At 40.9% G+C, this 16,590-nt stretch overlaps 1 protein-coding gene across 2 annotated transcripts in view; it reads left to right on the forward strand.

Annotated features, from left to right (window-relative positions):
* The first annotated feature begins 5,996 nt into the window (after positions 1-5,996).
* lima1a (LIM domain and actin binding 1a) overlaps positions 5,997-16,590 on the forward strand; it is a 21,718-nt gene continuing 11,124 nt past the window's right edge. For both annotated transcript variants that reach the window (XM_025059761.1, XM_025059762.1), the window contains exons 1-4: positions 5,997-6,262; positions 7,580-7,759; positions 10,092-10,137; positions 12,998-13,444. In XM_025059761.1, coding sequence (XP_024915529.1) covers positions 7,635-7,759; positions 10,092-10,137; positions 12,998-13,444 — 618 coding nt within the window. In that variant the 5' untranslated portion in view covers positions 5,997-6,262; positions 7,580-7,634. The remainder of the gene's footprint in view (positions 6,263-7,579; positions 7,760-10,091; positions 10,138-12,997; positions 13,445-16,590) is intronic.

Consider the following 16,590-nt stretch of genomic DNA (forward strand, 5'->3'; position numbering starts at 1 on the left):
TTAGCTTGTGTTTTTGCCAGAAGCTCAAGGGTTCAGCCTCCTGTGGTTGTTGATTTTACAGTTTTATACACGACAATGAAGTAGTAGTAGTATTTTTTATTGTCTGGCAAAAAAAACCCCACTAACACTATAGTGTTATAAAGAGAAGCTCACTTCCTCATGTTGGGTGAATCTGTTGAATCAGGTACAGAAAATTTCAGGCCAGTTGCATGATCAAAGGCAAGATCCTGCTCCATACTACTCCTACTCCAGACTACCTTTTACGTGTAAACACTGATGTAATAGTGTCGTTGTTTTGCAAAACAAAACAAAATGTTGTGCTGGAATAAACTGGTTACATAACTATGTAGAAAGGCATTTAGAGGTCTCTCTGGACTGTAGATAAAGCGTGAGCCACCACAGTGACTCAACCCAGTTCAATCCATCAAACTGCGGCAAAAGTAACAGCGTTTTGGAACAGACTTAACGTTAGGAAACCTCTCTAGACTCAATGTCATGAAATTTCCTGAGTTTGAATACTCTGGCCCAGGCCAAATCCGGGTGTGTAGAGAACAAAAACATTTTGTTTTTCCATAATGTAGTATAACATCTGTGTGAAACTTCTTTTGTTTAAGTTCGTCAACAACGTGCTCAAACGTCCAAGAGAGGCTCCTTGAACTTGGTGCTTGGATGTAATTCTTTCTCATGCTGCTGTCCTGATGCACACTTAACTAAATCATACAAGTCGCTGTAGAAAAGAACGGAACATTGCATTAACATTCCGTCCTCTTCCAATAAACCACATGTTTCCTGAACGCTCACAGCAAAAGGGATGAGCTCTCTGCTCTGTCCTTGGAGATTCATCTACAGTAAACATTTACAGTACTGTGGTCCTTTCAATACAATGTGTTTTATGTGTCAAAAAATATGTCCTGTTTCTAGTGAAAATGACCTTGGCTCAGAGAATCTGTTCTCACTTCTCACTCTAGTATTCTCGCTCCAGGCAACAGGATATCTCCTCAATATTTATCTGCCCTCCTGCTCCACACCCGGCAGGACGGCCAAGTTGTTTGCCTAATGGTCTTAGCGAAACAACAAACACTTGAGGACACACAGTACACACTCCAGTGTTGTTTCCTTACCCTGAGCCTTGGTGAGTGTGAAGAGGAAAACAAAAACCTGGGTAAAGACAGTCAAGAGAAAAAACAAATGACAGGACATTCAAAGGGTGGGCGTGAACTGGGGGGTGATGAGAAACAGATTTGGATTTTCTGAAGGGTTCAGCTGGAGATTTCTGGATTGAAGTATGTGTGCCGATTGTGTTGATTGTGTCTTTTTTGCTTTACAAGCTGGACGTGATCACTGTCATTTTATTGCCCTGAGAACAACGCAGCCATTGAGATAAATTTACCCACATAAAAAAAAACTTGTTTACAAAGTCCACCATATCTTGGCAAACACACAATGCCAAAGGGACAAAACTGTGACATAACATCCCACTTGGATGACTCCACTATTTCTGGTCACAAAAGAACTCAGTACTTTTATTTCATTTTATTGTTTCCTTGAAGCATTGATTACCAAACTTTTTTTTGCCCCCTTTTGAAGGTAGGGCTAATGTGAAGCCCTTTGTACATCAACACATTTACAGTTATTGCATTTAATTATTCACAAAACATCATTTTAAACACTAAATTGCTTCTCTCATTGAAGACAGAATCTAATTCCAATTCGTCCAATTTCACCCCTGTGGGACAAAAACAATATTAAAATTGAATTTCATGTACCTTGCTGCGCACCCCATGCAATAACACCGCACCCTCAAGGGTGTGCCTGCCCCCTATTTTGAAACCCAATGCCAAATTGTTTCGTCATATTGAAAACCAGCTTAGCCTCCCAGTATCGATCTGTTTGTCTAACCGAACTATTTATTTTTCCCCTCTTTGTTTTTCAGTGAGTCAACGTCCATTTTCTGAGACCCACTTACTTTTGTCCCACATAATTTATGTCTGCTTTTATGTCCATACACAGTGTCAGTAAATAAAGACATCACAAGAGAGTCATTTTTTAGATAATACTGTGCTCAACATTTAGATGTTTTTTGTTTCTTATTTTTACATAAATTAAAATAGCTAAACAGTCAAACTAAGGAACTGTGAAGATTATTCTATTGTGTAAGCATGAGTATGGGTTTTCATAACATTCCAGAGTGGAATCAAACCTACACACACATGATTTCAGGAGTAAACATTGGTATGGAATTGTTTAATCAGTGTGGGTTCCAAAGTGGGAGGCGTGCCCCCATGGAGGACCACTGTAGGGGTACAGAACTGCTCTCCAGGTTCGAGTCCACCAACTGCGGTGCTCTGAGCACGGCACTGTCCCCGCTTAAAGCTGCCCACTGTTCACTTTGGTGATGGATTAAAAGCAGAGGTCACATTTGGTTGTGTGCAGTGGTGCTGTGTCACAATGACAAAGAGTTCACTTTCCTTCCTTCCTTTCTTCCTTAAATGAGAATAGCAGATTTGCAAGATTCTCTGTGTTTTGAAGCAATAGCTGTGAATGTCTGAATGTGGGGGGTGGACATTAGTTCTAGCTACAAAAGGGAGTTGCTGCAGAAAAATGTTTGTGGACCACTGTACTGCCACATTCCTTCTGACCGTCAGAGTTCAGGTTCCAGTTACAGATAAAACACAAATAAATGTTAGCTTCTTAGTTTGCTTCTGTGTTTGACTGTCTCTGTCATGGCCAACAGATGAATGGGAACCTGGATCCAGACCACTCAACGAGGCTTTTTTTAAAACATTTTTTCTTGAGCCCAACCTAGTAAAAAAGGATCCAAGTATCTCAAGCAGTTGTGGAACCTAATCAAGTCCAGGTGCAGATTCCAGTCGTGTTCCTTTCTTCCAATTGGAGCAAAAGTCGAGCTAAACGCCCCATGTATTCACGCACATGCGCACACTCATACACACCGCCACCCCCCCTCAAAGCCAAATTCAGAAAAAAATATGTTCCTTTGCTTTCCCTCTTGCTTACAATATGTGCTTTTGTGTCTGTAAATCTATATGTAACTCACTCTTTAAAAGGCCAGAGTCCTTACAGTTGTTACAAACACACACACACACACACGTATTCTTGTTAGGGTACCGTAGTGAGGTACAGATTTACGAAAGCTTCTTTCTTGTACTGTAAAAATGTGTGACTTGATATCTTTAACCTGAAAGACTCAGAAATGATACCCAGCCTTGTTAGAGCCAAGCCGTAGTCACCATGAGGCCCACAGGCCCTGAACTGGCAACACCACACACACACACACACACACACAGAATAGCTGTGTGTTTTCACATTGAAAAACCCAGATGTGCTCATAATTCTCACATGTATTGTGTAACAGTGAATTACTAGTCCACTTACAACAGCTCGAAGACTAACATGGTGTAACATTATATAGTACTGTATTATATATTATTATTATATAGTAAAATGAAGCTGATGAAATGTATGGCCTACAGACCTACGTTTTTGGGTATTAACTAAAAGTCATTGATAACAGATAAATGTCATCTATAGATATTAACCTAATAGTCTGAGTACTCTTCCTGCTCATATTGTACTATTCAGTTAGATGCAGCTGCATTGACTGTGTCAGTTTTTCCTTCAGTATGAGTGTCTGGTTTTTATGTTTTTTATGCTTCAGGAGGCCAAAGTTGAACGTTAGCAGCACAGAGGGGAAGAGGAGCGGGGGCTGCTGGGGGAGGTCAGAACACCATAAAGCAAGACCAACTGTTTTACTGTTTGGGGGCCCACCTTCCCTTATGGGTTAAACAAGCATCAGATGTGGTCTGCAGCAGCACACATACCAGAACAGACACGCAAGACACATCTAACCCTGACGTATGATAGAACTGCTGCCAGCACATTTAAACCAGTGAGTCCAACAGACTCTGAACACTGTGGAAATTGGTATTTGTGTGTAAATATGTGTCAATAAATACAGTGAGTTTCTTCACTAATGTTCCTTTGCGTTTTACATGCAGTGCAGTTCTGGGTTTTTGGGAATTATGAACACGGGATCAGCAGCTGGTGTGACTCTGCTCTAACTGTCATTGATGAACAGTAAAGTCAACTTATTTCAACCATGCACTGTCATATTTCTCAGCTTTACTAGTTTGGCCTTGCAGCTGCACTGCTTCATCTTTTAAGTGCATTTCTTTACTAAAACTTAAAATTGTTTATTGTTATCTTCAGCTTTGTGACATCATTGTTTCCTGACCATTGACGTTTAAGCCTTCTTCTGTAGAGGTGGTACACTCACATACTCACGTCATATATTAATTGCAGTTAAACAAGTATATTTTAGATAGATAGATAGATAGATAGATAGATAGATAGATAGACAGATATTTTCTGCCATCTAGTGACTAAACGATGAACTGCTAACAACCTTTAGTCTAACTTGGCCACATCGCCATCTGCTGGACTAATATCGCACTCAAATGAACCACCAAAAAAGTATGTTCAAGTGTCGAGTAAAATATCTAACTTAACCACGAGAAGTTTCTACGTTCTGTACTGTTTAACCGTAACAGACAGACACATAGAGGAAAGTATTTCATTTTTAAATCTACATTTGAATTATTATTTAGAGATTAATAAGACAATTTCACCTGCGCGAAAATCAATCTGTTCTTAATGTGTTGCTGGCTGGAATGAAAAACACGACATGTAAAAAATGTGAACATGTAAAAAAACCCAAAAACAGTTAAAGTCTACGGTTAAAATTTGTTTTACCGTTTTTGTTAAAACTACATTAAAATATCAAACCGTTTGGTTAGATTAACTAGATGTTATACAGTAGCGGAGTGATTTTTTAGTTTGTTTTGTTTTAGGTATTATTGCGCCGTATACGACCACTCGGCGGAAGGATACTGTCTGCTAATGGCACAACACTGCCACAAAAATAATAAGATAACTAATTAATGATAGATGTTCCTGATAAACAGTTGAAGGTAAGTTAAAATACACATATAGAGTTGAATGTTGTTAGGTTTAGCCTACTCTGTAATGGATAATTAATAGCTGGCGTTTTGTGTTTCTCAGTTAAGGTCAAGAGTTAAAATATAAACGCGTTTTTGTTAGCTTAGCCGAGGGGCGTAAGAGGTTAGACAGATATAACATTTAAGTTCTCAGACTGGAGAGGTTAAAGAAGTACATCATTAATGCGAGTAAAGAAAGTGAAAATAAAAACACGTCTTTCCGTATGCTTTGTATCACTTTTTTTTAGTGCAATGTTACACCCTTAAAAGTGAAAGAAAAAATTACAGTTTAATAGACAATCTTGAGAGTAAATACTGTAAGTGATAGCGTTTATTGTGAAATGCTCAGAACTTCGGGGACTTTCTGACGTGGGATGAGGCCTCTCTTCACAGACATCATGTGATCAGGATTTCAGTGAATCACTTTTAAAAGATGTGACGTTGGTGAAGGTAAAAATCTCAGACTATCGACTGTGGCCAAACACTAGTGCATCCACAGGTAAAACAAAAAGGTTCCAATGTTCTCTTCATCCTGTTGTCTAATGTTGTGTTGTGTTTGAACCTCAAACCATCACGGACACACACTGATGAAGCCATATGAGCAGATGATTTTTTTTTGAAAGACAAAAATCGAAAAGGAACTGAGTAATCTGATGACTATAAGAAGTATTACCACTATTAATCGTTGACAAGTTATTATTATTTCTCTAATAATAATAATAAATGGATTAATTAATTAAAATGTCTCGCCAAGACCTTTTCCTCTCCTTTTCTTCCAAACCTCCCTCTTTCTCTCGTTGGAGTCAGTGAGTCACATCCTCCAACCTCCTGACCTTGTGAGAAGAACTTACAGCCAGGAGCCGGCAGTTCAGTCTGTTTCCAGGAATTCAGCGTGGGATTCCCCCTATCCTTCCACCTCCCTCTCTCCCTCCCTCCCTCTCTGCCCCCTGACACTGAGGGCGACCACATGCCTTCATGTCATTTGCACGTAGGCTGGGCGCACCAGTGCTGCTGATAGGAGTGAAAGCAGAGAGCCTGTACCTGCCAGGTGGGAGTGAGTCCTGCCTCGTTACTGGCTGAGAGGAGTTAAATGGGAGCAGTGGAGCTCCTCCTACTTCCCTGTCTGCACAAAAGCGCCGATGAAAGTAGCTGGGGCGTAAAAAGAGAAAGAAATGTGCCAGTAGTGGAATCCTGGGAACAGAGCAGAGCCACAGAGTCACAGAGTCAAGCAGCTGAGACAATCACAGGTGAGTGCTGTTTGGAATGTGCTGCCGTCGAAGACCCTCTCCTCTCTCATTCACTGGATATAGTTTTGAAATTTTGGAAAACAGGAAACTTTGTGTTCCTGTGAAGTGGGAAACAGAGGTCCCTTGTTTTGCTTTTGATCTTTTAACAGCAGAAATCTGCCTCCAGACCTTCTGCTCTTTGTTTGTTTGCTGACTGTCCTCAGGGCAAGTCACAGGTTTTTCCAGTGGGGTTTGGTGGAAGTGTTGAAAACGAGGTTTTGACATGATTTGGATCAATTTTTTACGGTGCTTTGTTTAGAATTTTAACCTAAACAAAGCTTTAGGTTAAAATTCTTCCCATCAGCTTTCTAGAAAGTAGTTGTTGGGCGACACTGAAATTTAAGGTGGACGGTGAGAGTGATGATTTGTGTTTCAAGTACATTTTCATTGGAACTATTTCAATTTTAAGATGCTTCTTTTACTTATTTTGACTGGGGTTTAATATCGTTAGTTTCTTCCAGTAATTTAACGACGTGGACCGTTTTAGTGTTTGGTGAGTGTCGTTTGAATGTCCTCAGAATTAAAGTACAAAAAGAAACTGTTTGTTAGAACAGAGTGAGTCCTGACAAGTCATCGTCACACAATGTCCCACCTGCTGAGTGATGTTTAGTTACGGGGCAGAAACCCAGGCGGCTGCTTCGTCATCCGCCCGCTCATCCACTACATTCTTCAGTTCACCTGAAGTGAACGTAACCTACAGGTGACGGTTGTCTGTCGGCTGACGATGACGCTTCTGCAACGTGTGTCTGCACGTCCGTGTCCTCAGGACTGAGGAGTTGCAGGTGGAGACAGGTGTTTATAGTGTGTGTTGTGAAAGTTTATTTGTCTGATTCCGGGGTATGAATTGTTGTCTGCTGGTTGTTGCCCCCAGGCTGAGTTAGAGTAGAGTCACACAGAGAACAGATGGTCAGTGGCTGTGACACGCTGTATTGACTTTGTGACTCAGACAGCGGGGCCTGGTTTCTGCGGCTGTGGTATAATGCGTTGTCTGATAAAATATATTGATTTCTGGGTGAGTTTTTGTACCGATATAAAAGCCCTGAGTGGCACCTTTTTTGATGCAAAGCCTATTTAACCACACACAAAGAGCTGAGTGTGACTTTTACTTGGCAGTGGGAGAAGGGGTGTCATAAAAATTTAAATGCACAGGAAGAGTGTTTCTGCCTCAGCTGGAGTTTATGGAACAATGAAGCACAGGAAAAGCTGCTGGGACCCACAGCCACAGCCACACATTTGCTCAAAAACCAACAAGACACCTTCCTGTCTCTCTTTTGTCAGATTCAAGTTCGTGAGACGCTGACCAGCAGATCCATAACTCAAACATTCAGAAACCATGGCCTCCGTCGCGCCTTTCAGCCGCAGACAGTGGGCATCGCAGTCACTGAGGGTCACCGCCAAGGAGCTGTCCATCGTCAACGCTCGGGGGAAAAACAACGCCATCGCTGAGCGCTTCTCCAAGTCAGTAACTTCTCACCTTCTTTCTGTCTCCTTCTCTCTCTTGAATAATTTACTGTCAGCCACTCAGCAGATCAGTCAGTGTCTCTTTTTTCATATGTTCCACCTCACCCAGTTTTTTTTTCTTTGTTTTTTTTTCTTTGCGTCCTGATAAGAAATGAGGTCACGGCCGCTACAGTGCGTCCATGTCCCACTCAGCTGTTGCTTCCCTCTTATCTGTGAAACTGTTATTGTCGCACCATTAGTCCCAACCAGTTACTGCAGAGGCATTTTTATACTTAATTATGTGTAACAAAACAAATCAAAGTAGATGCAGAACTTAAACTTCAAATTTAGCATGACTGGATTTTCAAACTACAAAAGTCTATTGGGTCTACAACTACAAAACTTACCAAAACATATAAAAAAAATTTAATTCATAATTTCCATACCCAAATATACATAATGCAACATATAAACATGTACGAACTAAACAAGTAGTTTTTTTTAGTCCCTGCAGGGATTAAAACAATGAGTTTTAGTCAATAATTTATGTTGCTTTCAGAGCGACATGTAACTATATATTAATCTGCTAACACTTCTCGTCACGCATGTGATGCACAGTTTGGATTGTATGTTGCTTGGCTACGAGACTTCTGGTTTAATACTTTGTTTTGCTGTGCAAACTTTGGATTACTCGCCAATTGCGAGGGTCTCAGTTTTTGAGGTCGCGTGTGGGGCGCATGTGGCCCAAGGCCCCAAATTTAAATAGCCCCAAAAATACACTATTATCCGTGAAAGATAATTATTATTGATGATTATTATTATCAATTTATTGAAGTAGTCCCTGATTCCAAGATGAGTCCTTACCGGCTGTCTTTCCTCCTGGATTCACTACAGTGAACCATTAATGATATTATTGCAAAGTGTAGGGTTTCAGAAACAGCTGTAACTCAGTCACTTAGAGACAGGCCATACAGTACAAAGTTCCAGAGTTGGGTTCAGTGGCACTCTGCTGACTAAGCAACTCCAGAGGTTCAAACCTTCTCTGTTATTAACATCAACACAACTAACTGCCATTGGTTTCCATGAACGAACGTCGACAAGCGCAGCTGACATCACTGAGTACTGAAGTGGTTTGACGCACGCGGCCACCAGATTCTGGAGCATTGGAAATGTGTTCTGTGGGCTGATGTCCCGTGCTGCCAACAGGATGTTTGAGGCTGACAAAAGCCAAGGGAATGTTATTTTGACCACCTGTTGAATTTGGTTGGGGAGCAATGAAGTGTGTTATGTGCCTGGGTTTTTCAGCCATAGTCCAAAAAAAAATCGTTCACTCCACTTTGACCATCGGTGAGAATGAATTGCAAATGAACATCATCACATGGTTGAGATATTCTATTTAAATCACATTGAAATATATCCCAACACCTGTGGGGTGTTTTGAGAGTAAATAGTGTTGATTACTCTTTGTACTTCTGCCTTTATCAGAGCAGACTGTTTAAGGCTCTCTGTTTAAACTAAGCTTTAGTCACCGCTGTGTGAGTTGGTGTCAAAAGCTTGGGATCTTGTTGAAATCTGCTAAGACAGAGTACAAACTGAGCTGCATAAAAGCTACAAACTGACATTAAAACCTTGTCTAATGTTTATAGTAAAACCTCCAGCAGTATCTAGCCCAATACTTTTGTTTATGTAGTTTTTAAAACTTGGCTCATGAATGGATGGTTCCTCTCTGCACTTACACTCTTTGACCACTGGGAGAATGTGCGGCTCTGTGACTGTGGGTGGAAAGTTTTCACTGTAGACACTGTGAAGAACTGATTATTTACGCCCTGATAATTTGGATCTCATCGGAAAGAAAACTCACATAACCTGGATATTAGTTACAAAAACTGTGAAACAATACTTACAGTACTCAGTACTTACAGGTCATATTCCTGTAAGAACAATTTAAGAAAGCAAATACATTCAAAATATAAATAACTACAAAAATAACAATTTAAATGATGACGACTGGCACAAAAAAACAACGGTTTTGTCATTTTGTTGCTAAGATAATCTGAAGATTCTGTTAATGTGTGTAATTAATCCAATTGTTGGCTGAGGCAAAAATGACCAGGTTTCTGTTTGGGTTTTAACATTAATGGAAACACATAAAACCCACTGAGTGGGTTGAAAATTTTCCGTCCACATTCACCGTAACCCGTGGAATCATCTGTTTTTGTAAAAGTGCAGGGACAGTTTAGACTAACTTCCTGAGTGTGGGTGTATCTGTGCACATACCTGCTCTGCCATTATTCTCCATTAGTGTCTTCTGGTTCTTACTGTTTGTCCCACCACATGTCTTTGTCCTCAGGTATCAGATGGCAGCAGAGGAGGGAAATGCAGACAAGAAGAAAATGGTAGGTCAATGTAATTAATATGGGGAATCCACCTTTTTTTATTTTGTCCATTTTACTTTTTACTGAACTAAATCAGTTTGTCAAATCTAAGACATGAATGAAGAGATAAATGTGACAAAGAAAGTTTATCACTGCACGCTGTTATATTTCATAGCTATTTTTGAATAACAACAATTAAGTTTCATAATTAGGAGGACCAGTGCTAGTTCAACATGTTTCCTTAAATATATAATGTTAAATAATATTTTAAAAAAAACCTTTAAATGAAGCAGCACAGTATTTCAGTAAATTCTCTTAAGCTACACAGGAAGTATGGTAGAGTAGGGATAAACACATGTAGATATATATGTTTATACAGGATATGTGTCTATATTTGTAAATGTATATGTGTGCATATAAGGTAGGTGTGTGTACAGTAGCTGCATATAACTTTGACATATATAAAATATGTGATACTAAGTTTTTTTTTTTTAGTTTTTTTTAAGGAAAAATATGTGATACTAAGTTTTTTTTTTAAGGATTTTTTTTTAACAGATTTTTTTTTAACAGATTTCCAGTTGTAACAGATTAGGGAGGGGGTTATTTATATTTGAGGGCATCATGGGACAGACAAAGGCACTGGGTCTTATTTTACTGGCCTGTGATCTACATGCAAACACACACATCAGCAGTGTACTGAAAGGCATCTGCTGTTGTGCTGCAGTGGTAATAAGATGCCTCCCTCCCACCTGATCTGTTTGGGGAGGCATTTTACTGCTGTCTCTGTGAGGTCAGTGGGGGAGTTACTGGGTCAGAGGGCTTTTTTTCTTCTTACAGGTATATCTGCTGTTATTTTTATTGGATTGCAAACTGTTGCTAAATGACAAGAATCCCTTTTCTCCTTGCAAACTGTTGCTAAATGACAAGAATTTTTTTCTCTCACAGTTATCCTTTATGTTTGACTGCAGATAGCTACTACGGAGGTCACTCATGACATTTTTCAGGAATGACTCTGCAAACTCCCTGGTGTAATATCTGGTTAACGTCTGAGTGAGCTCATGTGAGAACTCAGCAGGAGACTCTGCGGAGGGTTGAGAGACTGAGTGGTCGAATGTCCTGCCTCCTGCATGATTAATCCCCCCGACTGTGCTGACTTTTGCTGCTGAGAATGAGAGAACGAGGCAGACAATAGGTGTAAAACAAACCCAGGATGTTGGCACCCATTTTTGACCACACACTGGAGTGGACACCGTAGATAGAGACACGTACACTGGAGTAGAAAGATAAGGACACGCCCAACATGTAGTTCTGTCATACGCTGTTGACCAATGAATGACAGTCCAACTCAGGGAATCAACTTTCTTTTTTTTTATCTTAATCTTTATCCTCAGGGAATCAACTTTCTTTTTTTTTAATCTTAATCTTTCTTTCTCCTGAATTTTACAGACCTTTTTCAGGAGAAGTGATCAGATTATCTCTCTGCTTTAATTCCAAACATTAACATCAGACTTTGCTGTGATCCAGACCAGATAACAGGAGCTGGTTATCATTTGACCTGGTTCAGTCGTCGTGGGTTTCTCTTTGTACTAACCTCTATTTAAGTTTCTCTCCCTTTTACCTTTTACTCATTTCCTGGACTTATTTTCCCTCATTCCCTCACTGACTCTCTCTCTCTCTGTTTCTGATTTTCTTTCCTTCTCCGCCCCTCGCCCCCTCACTCCCCTCTCGGTTTCCTTCCCTCCTTCCTCCCCTCTCCGTGTTGTAGGGGGTGGGCTAGTTACTTCATGCCGCTCAGATGCATTCTCAAGGCTCTCACATCTGGGACAGCTTGTAACATTTCCAGCCGGCCAGCAGACGCACTCCGCACCGACACACACCCACACGCACTAACGCAAACTCACGCAAACGCACATCGCCAACCGGACAGCTGGGTCATCACCTTCAGGTCTCTTCAGGTTTTTCATGCTCTCTACTTTGTTTAAACAAAAGCCGGGTCTTTTTTCCTCAGCGCTTCATTTTGCCTTTGTGTTCTGTGTACAGCAGGTCGGGGCTGATAGGCGTGCACGCCGAGCACCTCTTTGTCTTTGCTGCATTTCTGTCTTATTCTAAAAGTTGTGGCTCGGAACCAGCGTTAAATCAGTGTTGTTGGGTGTTTTTTGCTGCTGTTGTTTTTGGAGTTGGTGTTATTTTTAGTTTCATTCAGCAGTTTCATTGTCAGGATGATGGAATCTAATAGGAAAAGTAGAAACAGATTGGGAGTTTGGACAGCATCCCTCAGTCAGTCACAGAGCTTCACGTAAGAGCTAACGCTAATGGTTATTTCTCATGGAGAGGTTACTGTACTGAGAGAGAGAGAGAGAGAGACACTTGAATACTGTTTTCTTCAAAGTTTCTTTTTTCCATGTGTGACAGACATGTGATTTGGTTCATTGATTCACTTAACTAATAGAAAACTACTCACCAGTTAATTTACTCTGATTTATGTGTCGGTTGACTCATGCTGATGGGCTGCAATCCTTATATTAATACCACATCATGTTGACTTTAAGGCTTTTTTTTTTATAATGAATGAACTGCTGAGCCAACGACACTTTTGCTGACTTGTGTTGCATTAAACTGTCTTTATTTTATTTTGGAGATTTTAGTCTATATTGATGCAACTTTTTTAACACTTTTTGAGGTTCTACAAGTGAAGCCTTAAAATGTTGTGGTCAGAAATAGTAATGATGAGATGACCCTATGGAGGTATCAAATTTTTTTTCCGCTTTTACTGTTTCTGCATTTGGAAAAACCTTAGACTCTGAGTCACGCTCTACATGTCAGGTTTTGAATTTCTCAGAGAAATTAAAGGCGTGGTTGTCTCCTTCATTTCTCTCCAAAGGTTGCAGAACCTGTGTCTCCAACACTTCGCAGCGGGAATCTAAGTGTTTTAAAGAAACGCTGGGAGCAGCAGCAGCAGCAGCCGTCATCCAGCCATAAAACCCTAACTCAGGAGAACGCACCCAGCCGTCCCAACAACCCTGAGACCCACCCACCAGGCCACCAGCCTACTTCCAGGGAACTGACGGAGCCTAGGAGTGACGTCCTGAAGTCTAGCTCTCTCTCCCAGGGTGAGGACAGTGATCCAGAGACACACTCTCCAATCAGTCAACACCAGGCGGCACAACCAGAAGACCTGAGCGACATGGAGGCCAGTAGAGACTCACAGGGCCTGCAGAGGGCAGCAGCAGCAGCAGCAGCAGCTGAGGTGCCTGAATGTGAAAAACCCAGTGTGCCACTCAACAGCCTGAAGATGATGTTTGAGAAGGGAGAGAACCTGAGTGACCAGGTCAGTCCTCTACTTTTTATATTTTATGGAAAGTTTATCTTCTGTCTGTCATCATATCTCACTGACCACAAAACATTGTATTGTACGTCATGTTTTCGGCACCACTGCTCTTTTGTCCACGCACTGAAACATCAGGAAGTTGTCATGTTGTAGGTTTAGGAGCCAGCAGTTATGTCCACTCCCACAATTTAAACAACATGAAGCTAACCTGTGCTGTTTCCTAAAAGATCACTCACTTAAACTGCTGTTTGTACCTTTAATATTTTCTAAAATAGGAGCCTGTGAATGTTTAGGAAAAAATGCAAACTGGCAATATTTTAATGATAGCCAGACGTAACCAGACTTTATTAAAACATTTTTGTTCCCAGTGCCAGCTCCTGTGAGCCACTGCTGCTACTACAGCCACAAATGAGATTCCATGTGGCCTTAAAGTAGATCAATAAAAAAAACCTTTAATCTGTCAAATAAAATTGGAGATACAGCTGGAGAAACCTGGATACCACCCTCTGCAACTGTGTTTTATGTTCTATTTTCCTCTAAATAGGACTGGATCGGGGTTTTTTTTATATACTGTATAGACATGCATCATATTTACAGTGTTCTGTCCCAAAACAAATATACTTTATATCTTGGTAAATAAATCCATATGAATTCCAGATCATCTTCCAGATCATCACAAACCTCGACCTTCATGAAACTTAAACTTGAAGGTTATAAAAAGCCTTTTTTTGGATAACTGTGAAATAAGCCTCCATTCTGAAGACGTGGAACGATGATGATTGGTTTTAAGTTACAAAGAAAAGAGGGAAAAATGTCATGATTGTTCTGACAGAGTTTTCTGCTGTCATGCTGTAGTCACATGGTGTAGCCTCACATCGTTATTCTTCATCAGTGAGCGGGAACACACTCAGCTGACTCGCACATCCACCAGCACCACAGACTGGAGGCCTCGGCTTAATGACCTCCAGGGCTGATGGTTGTTGTTTGTGACCACGTTGTGTGGAGACATTCTACGTCCGGTCATGTATTTCCCTTAAGGCACGTAAAATATAAAGCGCTCATACTTGAGGTGTGAAATGTTAACAACGACCATGCTGTGCTTTCTCCACACAGAGCAGCCATTTATGACACAGAGGACACATTACAAGCCTTTATGAGGCTTTAAGACGCACATTAGGTACTAATGTTACTGGTCACAGCCTTTAACCACAGCACCAGCCGTGTGACCGACAGTCAGACCAGATCCAGCTGCCGTCGCCTTCTGTTACTATGGTAACTGTGGTAACAGTGTATATGTCCAAAGTCCAGTCTGGGGACAAACATGGCCCCTTAGAGTTGACAGTTTCTGTTTGGCCCACGTGGAGTGATATTTGTATCATCATTATTAATATTATTATTACCATATTTTTTTATTATTGGCCTGTCTCTAGTGTTTTTGTAGTGTTTTTTTTAGCCACTGTTCAATACATGTGGAGTATTTGGAACTATTTTTGGGGAATTTTCCTTCCCTCTTTCAACAGTCATAACAGATTTCTTTTTTTTTATTATTGCTTAGGTGTTTCTGTGCTAACTTTTAGCTATTGTTAGCTAACGTAAAATATCGGCTTAGCTATTGTTAGCTAACGTAAAATATTGGCTGTTTTTATAAATCAGAGTCTGTTTTCAAAGCAGTCATTTGGAAATGACGTTGGGAACCACAGTAAAGCATAGGACATGTTTTTGGGGTTGCACTTTTACCGAAAGTTTGTCGACAGAAGGCAACACAAAGCAGATGAAAGACTGTTTCAATCTTCAAGAAGATTTAAAATGTGTAGCAAACATCTGTTGGTACAGTTTGTACTGGAGCAGCTCTGTTGGATGGTAAACTTAAGCATGACTCATTCTAAAATTTGATGACATGGCAGTTTGGTGTTTGTTTCTGCTGCCCTCAAAAAGCCAACGAAAACCAGGTTGAGGTCGACTCTAACGTTCCACGTTTGTGAACTCACTCTCTGTTTTTTACCATTTTAAAACAGAGTCAGAACAACCTCCTCAGACTTTCTGCTCATCCATTAGCAGAGATGTTTATCTCAGGACCAGGAATGTGAAGTTTTTTTCTTTGCCTCAGAGGATCTGTGCCTCGACTGGTGTGTTCTAAATGGAGATGATGCAACATCACTCTGTAAACTAATCCCTGAAGGAAATCCATTCTCAATTATTTCATATTGATTTTTTTTTTTTTGGTAAACACAGGAAATATTGGATGTCGTTAAAAATATCCTCTTGATTCTGGGATAGTTTTTGCGGGATCTGGTCAGATCGAGTGTCACGGATCACTCACTGACAGAGAAACTGTACGCTACCAAAAATAAACATTCTGCTGTTCTTGCACTCGAGGCTCAGCACTGACCTCCTGTGGGGGGAGTTTGACTAAATTGGAGTCTTTTATTGCTTATTGCATGTTTCAGAGTTTTCTCACCAAACGAGGTGTTGTTTGGAGAAACCCTTGAGCAGCAATAAAAGAGTGGCAGAGTTCTGCAGCATCAGTGCTCAGGGACTGTTGTACAATAGGCTCCACTGTAGGAGCTGAGGCTGGGCTGCTGCCTCTCTTTGTCCACATCCTCTCCACGGGGCAGATGATGTAATGGTGGAGAGCAGCAGGCTCATGACTGCAGACAGCTGATCTGAACGTCTCCCCCCTCAGGCTGCAAACCCCAATAACACCCCTCCTCCGCCAAGTCCCTGATAAATCATCACCGTTGTCCATTTTCTGCTCCTTGCAACACCATCCATCTCCTCCATGTTCCTACCCCCTCTGCCCCCCCCCTCCCCCTTTACTTCCACGTTAGCACAGACTGCAACCTAGAAGTCACTGTGATTTGAGGTAAACAGATGTGTTCCTGGGAGCGATTTTTAAACTCTTAACTCTGCCCACGTCTTGTCGGAGAATAAAAGAACACAGGTCATATACAACATCACGATAAAATAATGTGAATGATTTAAAAAAAATGTACCTAAAATCGCAAAACCTTCAGCCACCTGGAGCAGGAACTTTTTAAAGAACCTCAGTGTGTCCTGTTTGGTTCTTCATCTCTTTGACTCAGTACCTTGGATTTCATACTAATGCCTTTAAGATCCACTCCCCCTGCCTGTGATGGCAGGAACGT

This window comes from Cynoglossus semilaevis, chromosome 10 (genome assembly GCF_000523025.1).
Source record: "Cynoglossus semilaevis isolate Cse_v1.0 chromosome 10, Cse_v1.0, whole genome shotgun sequence".
Classification (NCBI taxonomy): domain Eukaryota; kingdom Metazoa; phylum Chordata; class Actinopteri; order Pleuronectiformes; family Cynoglossidae; genus Cynoglossus; species Cynoglossus semilaevis.